This window comes from Falco biarmicus, chromosome 4 (genome assembly GCF_023638135.1).
Source record: "Falco biarmicus isolate bFalBia1 chromosome 4, bFalBia1.pri, whole genome shotgun sequence".
In the NCBI taxonomy this organism is placed as follows: Eukaryota; Metazoa; Chordata; class Aves; order Falconiformes; family Falconidae; genus Falco; species Falco biarmicus.
The window spans coordinates 44,792,519-44,805,451 of record NC_079291.1 but is presented as its reverse complement, the minus strand read 5'-3'; the positions used below and the strand labels follow the sequence as shown (position 1 = coordinate 44,805,451).

General features: G+C 37.3%; 1 protein-coding gene across 1 annotated transcript in view; it reads left to right on the top strand.

Moving 5' to 3' along the window:
- Window positions 1-12,933, top strand: part of ODAD2 (outer dynein arm docking complex subunit 2) — an 87,256-nt gene that overhangs the window by 54,768 nt on the left and 19,555 nt on the right. Inside the window, exons 18-19 of the mRNA XM_056336482.1 lie at window positions 4,631-4,819; window positions 5,374-5,595. Of these exons, the coding sequence (XP_056192457.1) occupies window positions 4,631-4,819; window positions 5,374-5,595 (411 nt within the window). The remainder of the gene's footprint in view (window positions 1-4,630; window positions 4,820-5,373; window positions 5,596-12,933) is intronic.

The window sequence follows — 12,933 nt, the reverse complement described above, 5'->3', positions numbered from 1 at the left end:
GCCTTGTTAGGACAACTAAGAAGTAAGGTTTTGTCATAATATGTATGGGAGGAGTAAATTACCTAAATTCACTTAAATGCATTTGTCTTTTCTTTCAAGTTGTTTTTTATGTAGCTGTGTTCTAAGATGTTCTCTGAGCTTTTCAAAACACTGGAATTTTGTTGAATAACATCATATGTAACATTAAAGAAAGTAAATGCAGTTTAATGGCTATATTAATAGATTAGAGTTTGCAGTATGTAAATGCTAAAGTGTAGTGTAGTCTTGGGCTGGAAATGGAACACTTTCCACTTCAAGTTCAATATCAAAAATATATTATTATGTAATAGTATAATACCTAGATGTTAAAACAATGCCATTTACATATCTGCAGTGAGGTTGAAGGACTACAGGTAAATATGAAAGCTTAAAATGACAAACCCTTTGGGTTAAGTCACACAAAAAAAGTTGCATGTCAATTAATTTAGAAGGTGGAATTTAAAGATTGCATTTTTTTCTATGTGAAACAAAAAGTTAAAAAAATATTTCCAAGGCATGCTATATATGATTTTTCTTGTATTACAAAAATAAGTATAGGTTAATATGCTTGAGAGTATATGGAAACTAAAATCACAGAAATTACTTTAGACTATATTGTATGAACAGCAATCTGATCATTAATACAAGTATACTCAAAGAACATTGATTAAAAAGAATTAAATCCAGACCTCTGTAATCACAGGCACAACTCCATATAATTTCTTCTTTAAATATTAAAGTATGGCAATTGCATATAATAAATACACATCTTTCAGTAAAAAGGGGTGGGGGGAAAGCAGATATTTACTGTAGAAGGCAAGTATGTAGTTTTGCTAAATGATACCAAAAAGAATGCATTTGTTTTTATATTTCTTTGGGAAATAAAAGGATCTTGTACGTAACATAATGGATTTAAAAAGCTCTCATTTCAGTCCTTTCTGCTCATACTTCTTCAAATTTCTTGCTGCTTTGCTTTTCCCTTTGTCTTGCACAGACCACCAGACTACACCCACAATCACATTTGGGAAACTTTCCTGACATGTGGTTTCTGCAGTTTCACTCTGTTTTTCATCACTGGTAGAAGATTCTGTCCTTGTATTTAGCTGTTTTCACAGATGATTACTGAAAGTCTTTTTTTCTGCCTGCTGCTGAATTGTTTATATATTATTCCATCAGTTTAATTAGACCATGCTCCTTTACAAAATGTAGAAAGTATAAGCTTCTCAGAAGAGAAATTTAACAAGTAGGGTTATAATCACCTAGAAAGAAAATATGTACAGGTAGGAAAATATAAAATATATGTATTAGTTCATTAAGATGGGATACAGACTATCTTATCTCTTAATGAAACATCTTTCAAGAGCATGAATAATAATGCACAGATATCTGAGCCATGCAGAAAATCAGAATCTTTTTCGTGTATAGCAGGCCCCTTTCAAGTCTTAGGTAGTTTACTGTAGTTTACCTGTTGCACAAAGCCTTTCTCATTTCTTGAGCCAATATTTAGACACAGGGTAATGCACACCTCTGTAGTAACTTTCAAGAAATTGAAGTAAATGTAAAATATTTCATTTTCTTTCCTTCTGCTGTGTCTGATCATTTAGCTGTCTAGCCTCTAATACATACCAGGTAAGAAATTTCTGTGTAGAAATCATTCTCCGTAACCCGTTATCTACTGCCTTTTGTCAAATTTAGAAATTTCAAGACAGACATGAAAACTGATACTAAGAAATATTGGTTTTATTCAGATGACTGTAGATACGTTTCCATTGTGGTATGCATGCACTAACAATGATAGAGAAACATTTATGTTAGTATATCCATAGGAAGCACACTGTAAACCCACCTCCCTTTACATACAGGTCACATGGTGATAGATGTGGCAGAGCATCAGCTTTTTTTCCATTTCTTTCAGCTGCTTTTCTAAGTCACAAACCTGTATTGTCCTCCTTCTGCATAAACATTTAGATCTTCTTTTTATTTCTGTACAGACCTCTGTTATTTGTTCATTCTGTTTTTTCTAGGACTTCAGCATGAAGTTTCCTCTTGGATACTACCCTTTTCCCACATGCTGTGGCTTCTGGTTTTAACCCTCACACTATATGACTTTAACCTCTCCCTTTCAGTCTCAAAAATTGCACTGCCTGTGATGGAGAATGCTTTGTTCCTGTGGGCTTACCCACTGCTTTTGCTTGGTTTGAGAAGAAACATCACAGCTAAGAGTTCTGTTTGGCATTTAGACCCAGAACTAAAAAAGATGAACTGTAGCATCTTCTGGGATTTTTGTTTACCAAGTCCATGAGCAATTTGATGGATTTGCTCAGCAAAGCTAACACAATACAATTGGACTCTACTATGTTCATAAATCAGCCCCCAAAAGAAGAAATAAATAGAATCAAAACCATTCTTAGTCTCAGGGCTGCTCCCTAGCCCTAGGAAAGTTCATATTACCCATGTTTGCACTTCCATGAAGTCCTAAGACCTTTGAGTCCAAAGGGGTTTCAGGAGAGTGGTAGTTTTTATTCAAAAGTCTCCTATTGACCTGCTGAAGGAAGCAAATTAAAATAATTCCATTTGCAGACCTTTCTTTCCATCTCTGCACATTTACCATCACTGAAGTGCACAGGCTAAAATTTCTTCTACAAAGTTACTGTTAACCATTTGGCCAGTCACTTTTACTCTATCCAGTGCAATAGTGGTTTGACACCAGGCCATCCAATGCTACCTGCAGATGTGCCACCACGATGTCACCAAGAATCCTCTGACCTGTTTTCATTTCCTATTTTCAGTACCCTTTGTGAAGGATATGATTTGGGCGCTAATGGCATATTTCTAGTAAGTAGTTCTGTAAAAATTAGATCACCATAAAAAACCACCTGAAGTTCTTGCCCACAGTGGTTTCTGACCTGTATCTGTTTCATAATCAATAGTTATGTGCTTTTCCCAAGTCTTGCATTTTTACAGAAACCCATGTTAGCCATAATTAAGCCATTCACTAGTTTCTATATCCATTGGACAAAGAACTTTAAGAAAACCAGTCATCTTTCCAGATCCACATCTGAAAGGTTGAAAATCTAACAATGTTGGGCTAGATTACAGATTGTATAAAGAAGTCCTGATAAAACACAAATACTTATGCTTAGTATAGAGGTCCACTCAACTAGAGTAACGGATGGGCCCAGTCAAGTAGAAATGGCGCTTTCTCCAAACCACATTGCAATACTTGCTAACCTCAGGTTAGACACTTGAAGTTCCATCCACCCCTTGTGGATGGAAACACACATCATTGTGTTTACAACGAAGTTTCTGAAAATGATGGCGCGTTGTGCAGTGTTGTCTTTCAAGCTGTGTGTAACTAGGCATCCTGAGAACCCTTTCTGGATCGTAGTTAGCAAAAGGTTGCTTAGTTACCCACAGATGGAATCAACATGTAAAAACTCATTTAAAGAAGTACATGTTTTTCTATTCTGGCGTTATTTCTGTCCATGAGGAAACTGAAAAGAGATTGTCTAAAATAATGTAGTATTACATGGTAGAACATCTTATCAAAGACAGCGATGCATTTCTTTTCAAACATCTCAGCTTAACAGAGTGCAGTGAATCTGGGCGTACAGCATTGGTCAGTGCCTGTGTAACTTAATCAGTTAAGAATTTGTGCTTAAACAAAACTTAGATTTATACCCTGTGTGCTTTTAAGGGTACATGAAGTACTGTATGCTGCATGTCGCTTTTCCAGATACTGCTAGTTTGTCTTTGCTTGAGGCAACTGAATGAATTCCATACCTGTTAGTTCAGTCTCACAGTGCCAAAACTGCTGTTTTCCTGTTTTATACATTGACATGTAAACGTGTGCTTCATGATTTGAGTTCACTAATAAACACAAGAGTGATTATTCTTGTTGTCTTTCTCTAAACCCTTTCTAATTTTACTATAACTTTTTCAAGACGGAAAAGATACTGTATTCAAGACCAAGGCACACTTTAGTTATCTATTTCTTTCCTAAGAGCATACTTAGACATTTTTCTAGAGTTGTGTTTGTGTCCTTTAGTCATATTTTGCGTTGATTGTTCGTGCTCAGAGGTGCACCTTGTTTTCCCACAGTTGCTGTCATGACTTGTGTAACCTCCCCTCTTAAATATTCCTGGATACTCATTTGCATTGAAACAAGAAAATATGCTTTGTCTTAGCTGTCAATGTAGGAAATCGAAGACACTTATTGGAGCCTAAAGGGGAGTCTGTTGCTGTTTTAAGATGCCCTAAGGTATGTGAGACAACCACCTGGCCAATAAGATACAGCGGATAAGGAGGACTTGCACCCTTCTGGAGTGACAGCTTGAGGCTGTAAAGAATACCCTGTGGTATCTAAAATGACACTAGATACCTTTATTTAGACATTGAATTTCTGCCTAGGTGGTGGTGTGTAAACCAGTCTAACTCTCATACATCAATCAAGAGACTGCTGAGTTCTGAATTAGCCTTATTTCTTGGTGAAGACAACACAGCAGTAGCTGCAGTTTTGAATAATTATGTCATGCCAATCTCTTTTTTTAACATTTCCATGTAAATACAGATTGAATATTTAAAAATAGTGTTTCTTTTGATTCTTATTTAGGATGCTGGGGAAATGGTTCGATCCTTTGTTGGTGGCTTGGAACTGATAGTCAATTTGCTAAAATCCAAGAATAAAGAAGTTTTAGCAAGTGTATGCGCAGCCATTACAAATATAGCTAAAGACGAAGAAAATTTAGCTGTTATAACAGATCATGGAGTCGTCCCTTTGTTGTCCAAACTAGCAAACACAGTAAGTAACATCTAAACATATTATGCTGTATATATGAATTTCTTATGTCAGACTGCATTATACCCAACTAAAAGGTTATAACAAGAGCAGTAGAATTTGCAGCAGCTACTAGGAAGAGCTGTAGAATCCTTCTATGAGGTGTATATTGGACATGAAAGCACTCTGTGGCTAAATTGCTTAGGAAGATGAGCTTCATTTTCATACTCACTGTTGTTGAATATTGCTTTTGAGAGATGCAGCTGCTGTATGAAAACAGGCACAAAGGGTCGAGAGAGCAATAAATCTGAACCATGCAGAGAATCTCAATGGTGGGTCTGTATGTTAAGTTTTAATGCTTATCTAATTTCAATTCAGTCTAAAAGCACCTCTGAAACAATATAAAAATTCACAGCACTTACAAAGAGAATAAGGGACTGCCTTACAGCTCTCTCCAGTTTTTAATTGTACTGCAGTTAACTTGGCAGGCCTTAAAGATGTTTGAGAATATAATTCTGCTTTCATATGAAATTTTTGTTGTATTACATTGCCTTTCATTATTTTTTTACCTTCTTCAGAACAATGACAAATTAAGACGTCACTTAGCAGAAGCCATTTCCCACTGTTGCAAGTGGGGAAGCAATAGAGTTACCTTTGGAGAGACCAAGGCTGTAGCTCCTTTAGTACGTTACTTGAAGTCAAATGATCCATCAGTTCACAGAGCTACAGCTCAGGCTTTATATGAACTTTCAGAGGATCCCAACAACTGTATCACCATGCATGAAAATGGAGTGGTAAAGGTAAGATGGAAGGTTTTTCTTATTTGGAGTTCAAATTATTGAAGGGGTTTGGCATGGTCGAAAGAAGACATCTTTCATTTGAAATAGTTCTTGAATATTGCTGTGTACCTTGATTTTTCTGAATTTTATCCTAAAAATCTTTGGTTAAGTAGTGAATTAGGGACCAGTATTTTAGTGCTAAAGATTTTACAGCTAGGTAATGCTAAAGATTTACAGCTACATATTGGGAATGTAAATATGATGCAGACATTCACCTCTAGAGTACTTGACTCTGACCTAGGCTGGTAGTGACATCACATCAGCGTTTTTCATTCTCAAGTGACTTTTGCAAAGGAAGTTGGGTCAGCTTAATGGATAGTTGCCTACAATGAAGAAAGACACCTAGGAACTAAGTGTAACTGGATTTTGGGGTCAAATTAAAACAGAATAATACTAAAGCTTAGGGTTTGGAGCTGTTTCAGTACTTAGTAAAGCAGTTCAGGAGTACTATGTTCAGTACCCCACTTCAAGAAAGATGTGGATTAGCCTGAGCAAGTCTACTGAAGGGCCACCAAGATGGTAGGGGACTGATGCACATGACTTGTGAGGGAACTAAGCTCATCTAGCTTTGAGAAAGAAGGCCTTTGGGCAGTGATGCCTAACAGCAGCCTGCCAGTTATCTAAGACAAATTTATCAAGGCAGCAAAGTCAAGTTCTTTACTGAAGTACATGGTAGGAGGACAAGAGGCAATCAGTGGTCATAAATTGAATCTGATGGACTGGATATAAGAAAAAAAGTTCTACTGTGTGAAGCACTGGAATAGTTCCTCAGAGAAGCTGTGGAATCTCCATCCAAGTAAATTTAGAGACCTGACTTGACAAAGCCATCAGCAACCTGGTCTGAATTCAGTGTTGACCCTGCTTTGACTAGGAGATTGGACTAGATGACCTCCTGAGATACCTTCCAACCCAAATGATTCTGTGATTCAGATAATCTGATTTTTATCAGATGGAAAATAATGAAAATAATAAGAAATATGCAAAGTAATGATTGAACTTTGCAAACCACTTCTTCATTTTTTTGGTATAATTAAGCAGTATTCTCCAGCTTCTCAGTGGACTTTATTGAGCCATACACAGCATATTCAGTTAGGGAAAACAGCCATAGTTGTGATAGTGGGCTTTCCGTTTAGTATCCAGAAATAGTCACCATCTAATGTGGCAGAAATCTTCTTCATTATACTTAGATGGGTATCTCAAAAGGAATACCATCAGAGGAACAGATTTAATCACTGTTTTTTAGATACTTAGGGAGATGTGTAGGATAAAGTGTCAGAATTCCACCCTGTATCATTCAAAAATGAAACATTCATTCCATGAACAGAAAATAATCTTGAATTTTAGGTTAGGGCTACAAATCTGTGTGACTAAGAGATGCAGTGCTATCCCACACACCTATTTCAGAATTCCATGAGGTTTGACTACTTCTCTGTAGTTCATAAGATCTCAGGTTTTGGGGGGAAAGAAGTCTGTCTGCAAACAAAACTGGTTCTGTAATGAATCTTTAAAATGCAGCCAAACCTGATCAAGAATTAAGAGGTTAAAGAGCATTAAGATAAAAACACCCGTGACTGCACATTGCCATGAAGTACATGGAATAACTCTTCATACCTGCTAAGTATCACAATATGCAAAAGTCTTGGGCAGGATTTTTGGAAGTGATTCAGAATTCAGCGAAATCACCTCTAACCTTAAAAGGCTGTGTTGTTTATTCATGCAATCAGCTGTTTAGTTTGGTAGACTGCAGTCTCTTCATAGCCAGAAAGTGACATAGCCAAAAAGAAAAAGCCAAATACATTGATGGGAAAAATAAATATTATTCCTTACTGCCTATTTTGCCTACTGGCAGTACAAAATTAAATATCCTTGGAAGACACTAATTTATCTGAAGGAATAGTTCTTGCAGAACCCAAAAAGCAGAAATAATGGAAGTCTGGTTACCGGAGTGTACTTTCAGGTAAACTAAATCAAACCAGTCAGATGGTTGGTGTCGTCCATACCAAAGACTGTCAGCCAATCCATAGTCAAATGTACTGAATAAGTGTAAATCGTAGAGATCTGTCCAGCTCTTCAAGCAAACTGCCTTCTATTCAGTGTCCTACTGAAGTCAGTGTAAATAGTGTAGAATCTGAAGGCCTAAGGTCATGCAGCAAATGTGTAACAATGAGGTATAACAATTTACAATTGTAAGAAATCCACTCAGGTGAAGAAATTATTTAAACATATCCCATAATTAGTGCTGAGCTACAAATAAGTAGGTAAGCTACATGGCATCATCTTACTCAGCACCTGCAGATATTTCATTTTTCTATGTGTTTGTGTTCAGTTACATTCAAGTGAACATTCATGGAAGTTCTTAATTACAAATTTGCAGACATTTTATCTGAAGAATATGAAAGTAATTATATCTAAACAAATATTCTTCACAATTGATAGTTCTGTACTGTGAATTATCCAGATATTTAAAAATAACATTTTATGGAAACTTTGTTCTAACATAATAAGTATTAATGGAGCTGTTATTAGAGCTTTATTCCTTTAAGTCTTTGAGAAATCCGTAACACAAGGCAAATTGATGTAATAGGTAAGTCTATACAGCAGGACCCTGGGGCCGTTCCCAGCTCTTAACTCCAAGTGCATAACCTGGCCACATACTGATTGTACATTAGGACTAAACCTGGATGCATACATTCTTGTCTGTGTTAAAAAAAAATGCAGGTGCAGAACTGGAACCACAATATGTATGAACAACTGGGAACCAGAACTGCAAGGCATGTTGCAAAATGCATTTGCCCTTCCACTAGAATATAGCCAGAGAGAATCCAATACCAGTGTACGTGTTGAAGTTAATGTGGCTCAGAGATCCATGTTAATAAACTGTGAAAAACCTAGACCTTGGCCTGTTCTCCCTAGGCCATAAAGTGGCAAAAATGGGGGGTGTGGGGTCATCAGAGCAAACTCTCTCAAGCTATCTTGAGCTTTCTTACCTGTCTAGCTGTGGTAGTGTAGAGCTCAGTGTCAGATGATTTGCCTACTATAGACATACCCACTTGTGTGTAGTTTAGCCTTGCCCCTGTTTTTCAGGGACTGGAATTCTCCCACCCACAAGAGGACAATATCTACGGTCATCTAATATTTCTTACCCTAAATAAAGCCTGGTTTACTTAGCAGTTATCCTGCTGTGATATTTCTAACCACTTTCTAATGTTTATCTATTGTGTTATACCTAGAATGGCAAAGCAGCACAGTGAAGCAGCAAATGGGCCTTTTTGGAGGTTTTATTAGACCAGCGAGACATACTAGTTCATATCCAGTGAGGATGCCCATATAATAACTGAAGCGTGGTAGGCAGTCTGGGAAAATATGTTCTGTTGGACCTGTGATAGTTCCTCCAGATGTGCTAGTCCAAGCGTGTTTGTTCTGTATTGCCAGAGCTGAGCAGACCATGAAGCAAATCACCACATGCACCATGACAGCTCAGGGCACAGCTGGCCAATCCACCAACACTTATGAGCTTGACTTCTATGCTGGCACTGTTGGGATTACCATCAAGCATCAATTAGTGTTTGGAAGAGCTAAAGAGGCATTCCCAGGTGGCAAGGGGAGTGGGTGGAGGAGATTTAGTTGCTCAGATGGTGAGAGTCAGTGCAGGACTGAATCCAGCCTGGTCTGTTCTGTTGGTCTGCCTGGCGCAAGGGAGACAGTAGTTGCAGCACTATGTCTGTGCTGTTGGTGTCTTTGCACCATGCTCCTCAGTGATGACAGCATGTCTGGGTGTTTTCATTCTTCTAGCCTCTCCAGTGAATAGTTGACTGCAGGCATACTTTATATTTATGTAGGGGTTGTTAAGTACAGATTTTTCCAGGACTAATCATATTTTTGCTTCTGAAAAATTTGTCTGGGTTCCTTTGATATTTTTTCATCCTTTTACCAGATACCTGGTGTTTCAGTAACCGTGCCCAGTTGGATTAATGTCACAGCTACTGTAGTTCTGACTAGGTTGCAAGACATGCATATTCTCAGGTGTTTTTCAGTACATGTTCATGTGCTATGTTCACATGCACAGGAAGTCTGATGCTTCAGGAAAACATTTACTCTGCATGAGTGACAGTTGCTGAGTGCTTGCACAGTTGGTCAGAGACTTTCTCAAAGCATCAGACTTTCTACCATTCACTACACAATGTGCATATAGATGTTTCTGTCCAGGAAACCAGGAATAAAAATATATAGGGAAAGAAATTTCAGCCAGATTCTCATATTTCCTTTTGCTGCTGCTGCGAACAGTGTTTGCTAATCACAAAACAACAGGTATACGCACACAGTTGTGAGAGAAAACTGGCGTTCCAAGTTTTCACGTATTTGTAACTACACCCAAAATACATTCAGTTTTCTCAAGCAAGGCTATGTGACAAAAAGGTTGGGAAATAACTGGTGCAGGTCAGCTGCCATGTGAAATTCTGAGTACACAAACAGGGTGCTTTTGGAGGAAGTTTAGAAAGGCAGTTTCTGAAGTTTTCCTTTTATGTTCCATTCCACACTCAGTGTTCTTAGGAGTGGGAATGGAACAATGGTTATGACCTGTGACAGATGAATCAATGCTTTCTTTCTACCAAGCACCAGAAAATATTTCCTCTTTCTGAAATAAAAATTCATGGCTGTGCTGGAAAAGAGATTTGTATTTTCAAAGACCCAGTAATGATGTATGGGACACTAGAAAGCAGGAGAAATTTTTAGACATCAGACTACAGAACCTGAATCAGAACAGGAACCTGAATTCAAGATTGGAGGTAGCTGTCCACAAATCAAGGGAGAAGAGAATTTCCATGTGGGATTGGCAGTTTATAGCCAAGATAAGCAGGAATACCAGGCAACTTTCTTCACACTTGGAGTCTGTCACAATTAGAAGGAAGAGAAATAGGAAAAGTCACAGACAACTGGAAGCACCCAGCCATTGCCACATTCTTAATGGAAACTGCAGAAAATCTCTTAAAATGTAGTTGTTGCAAAGCACAAAGATAAAGATTTTTATAGGGCTGCTGTTTTCAGGTTAATTGTAGGTTAAGACTGTTCTGCAGGGCACAGGCAGATGAGAAAGTGTAACTACTTTAGTAATGAAAAGATGATCTAAACATGCTTTAAAGGAAGAATTCAAGTCATCTGAAGATCCTGAGAGAATACTTAAGTAATTGTCCTAGAAACCATGTTGCCATGTCAAACTAACACGATGCTTCTCTATGTTACAGACATGCTTTTTCTTGGTTATGTTGGCAAGCTGTAGGTTGGGATATGCTTCTGAAATGAGTGGGGATGGTGGTGTGCATAGGCATTTATGAAACTGCTCATAATGTCTTCTAAAAGGCTAGAGATCTTAGGAAAGATTCAGAGTGTATACAAGTGAAAAACATGTGACTGATTATTCCTGGTCATTCTTACTTTGCAAATGAAGAAAGTTAAAAGTTGATCTATTGTGGAAGTTGATTTCTGACTTTTTAAATGATATAAAGGATTTGGTTTCGTGGAATATCATTACTGTTTCTGTGCAAAGACAGCTTAGGAAGTTTGAATGGCTTCATGACTACAGAGTTGAGACGAGTCTTTTATTATGGGGCTTAATAAGACCTCTGAGGAGATTATTAAAGTAATGAAAAAAAGTAAGAACAAGGGAAAATAAGCACCCAGAATCAGGCTATGGAAGAAAAAAAAAACCAGTATCAGTGGGAACTGCTGCACCCTAAAGGGACTGAAGTAAATGTGTATGTCTCTGAACAGAGAAAGGAGGCAAAGTAAATTAAAAGGAAATACAATGTTGATGAAAATGGAACTTGAGTCATTCTGGTTGGTGAAAAGTTGGCTGTTTGCATCCCATCATCAAAGTCATCATTCAACTTTAAATGTTTACATTGTGGACATGCCAATCTGTTATAGTCACCCAAATTCTTATAAGTGTCAAGGAAGAGGAATAGATTCTTTACTGTGTTTCATCATTCATAATTTGGACATTTGTGCAAAGATAACACACCTCAGCCTCTATTGGCCGTGTTTTCTGGTCTCCTTTGCCTATAATGGGAGTGCAGGTTCAAAGGCCAGATCTGCACATCTACAATGTATCTGTGTTTAATGGGGTGAATCCCATCCCAAGGCAGTGGAGAACTTGTTTAAATGAATATACAGTCCAGTTCATTATTAGAGAGGAATGACAGAATTCTGAATAATAGTGCAATCAGGAAAAGCTATTTAAAAATGTATTCTTTTCCTACAAAAATACAGATGAGATGCATTTATATACTATGATGGTTCAGCAGTAACTGAAGCACACTTTGAACATGATCTAATAAAGCCAGATGTTTTAAATTAGTGGATCTAACTAACTTGAATCCGGGGATTTTGGAAAAGCTCTTTGGAATATTAAGGTTGGAATCTTTTCATCTGACTTTGGCCATTTAGGTATGGAATTTAAAGTAGTCTAAACCAAGATGTGTTCTGTAGTCAATGGAAAGAGAGGGAGGCACCTGCAGACTTGTCCTACCTGAAAATAGATGTCCAAGATATCTGAGAGGAACAGACTCATAAAGTGCCTAGTTTTCTCCACTTAATATAGAAAGGACCCAAGTGACGAGCTCAGACTAAGTAGCTAGCTTTCAGACAGCTGAATTTAAATTAATATCCTCCTGAATGTTGATTTTCAACAAGCTTGCGGTACAGGGGAAGTTGCAGGGCTGGAAGAAAAGTAATGTGCCAATATTTAAAAAGCCTAAATAAGATTATAGTCCAGTAAACTGGACACTGTTCTCATGTTAAATAATCATAGGTACATACATTATAATACTAGAAGGGATCGTTTAGTGATCTAGTCTGACTAGCCTTGCTCATACAAACCAGAGATGTTGCTTCAATTTATTTCTGTTTGGAATAGAGTATATCTTTTAGGAAAACACTGACTCTTTACTTAAAAAATTCCAGCGATGGAAAATCCACTAATGCCATCATAATTTGTTCCAGTAGTTAAATACCTTCCCCATAAAAACATTTGCATCTTATTTGTAGCCTAATGTTTGTCTAACTTTATCTTATGCAGTTACTTAGATGGTACTGTTGCCTGGTAAACTGAGAAGCCTTACATAACTTCTGTTCTTATATACATTCTTACTAAGATCAAATTACTTGTCACATTGTCATCTTTTTAATTAGCTAAGCAAGTGTAATCTCTGATGGAATTTATGTCTGTTTAATTCTTGAATTATATTTGGGTGTTAGTTCTGAATTTTTTATTTTTGACCTTCCCTTTTGGACTGAATTTCA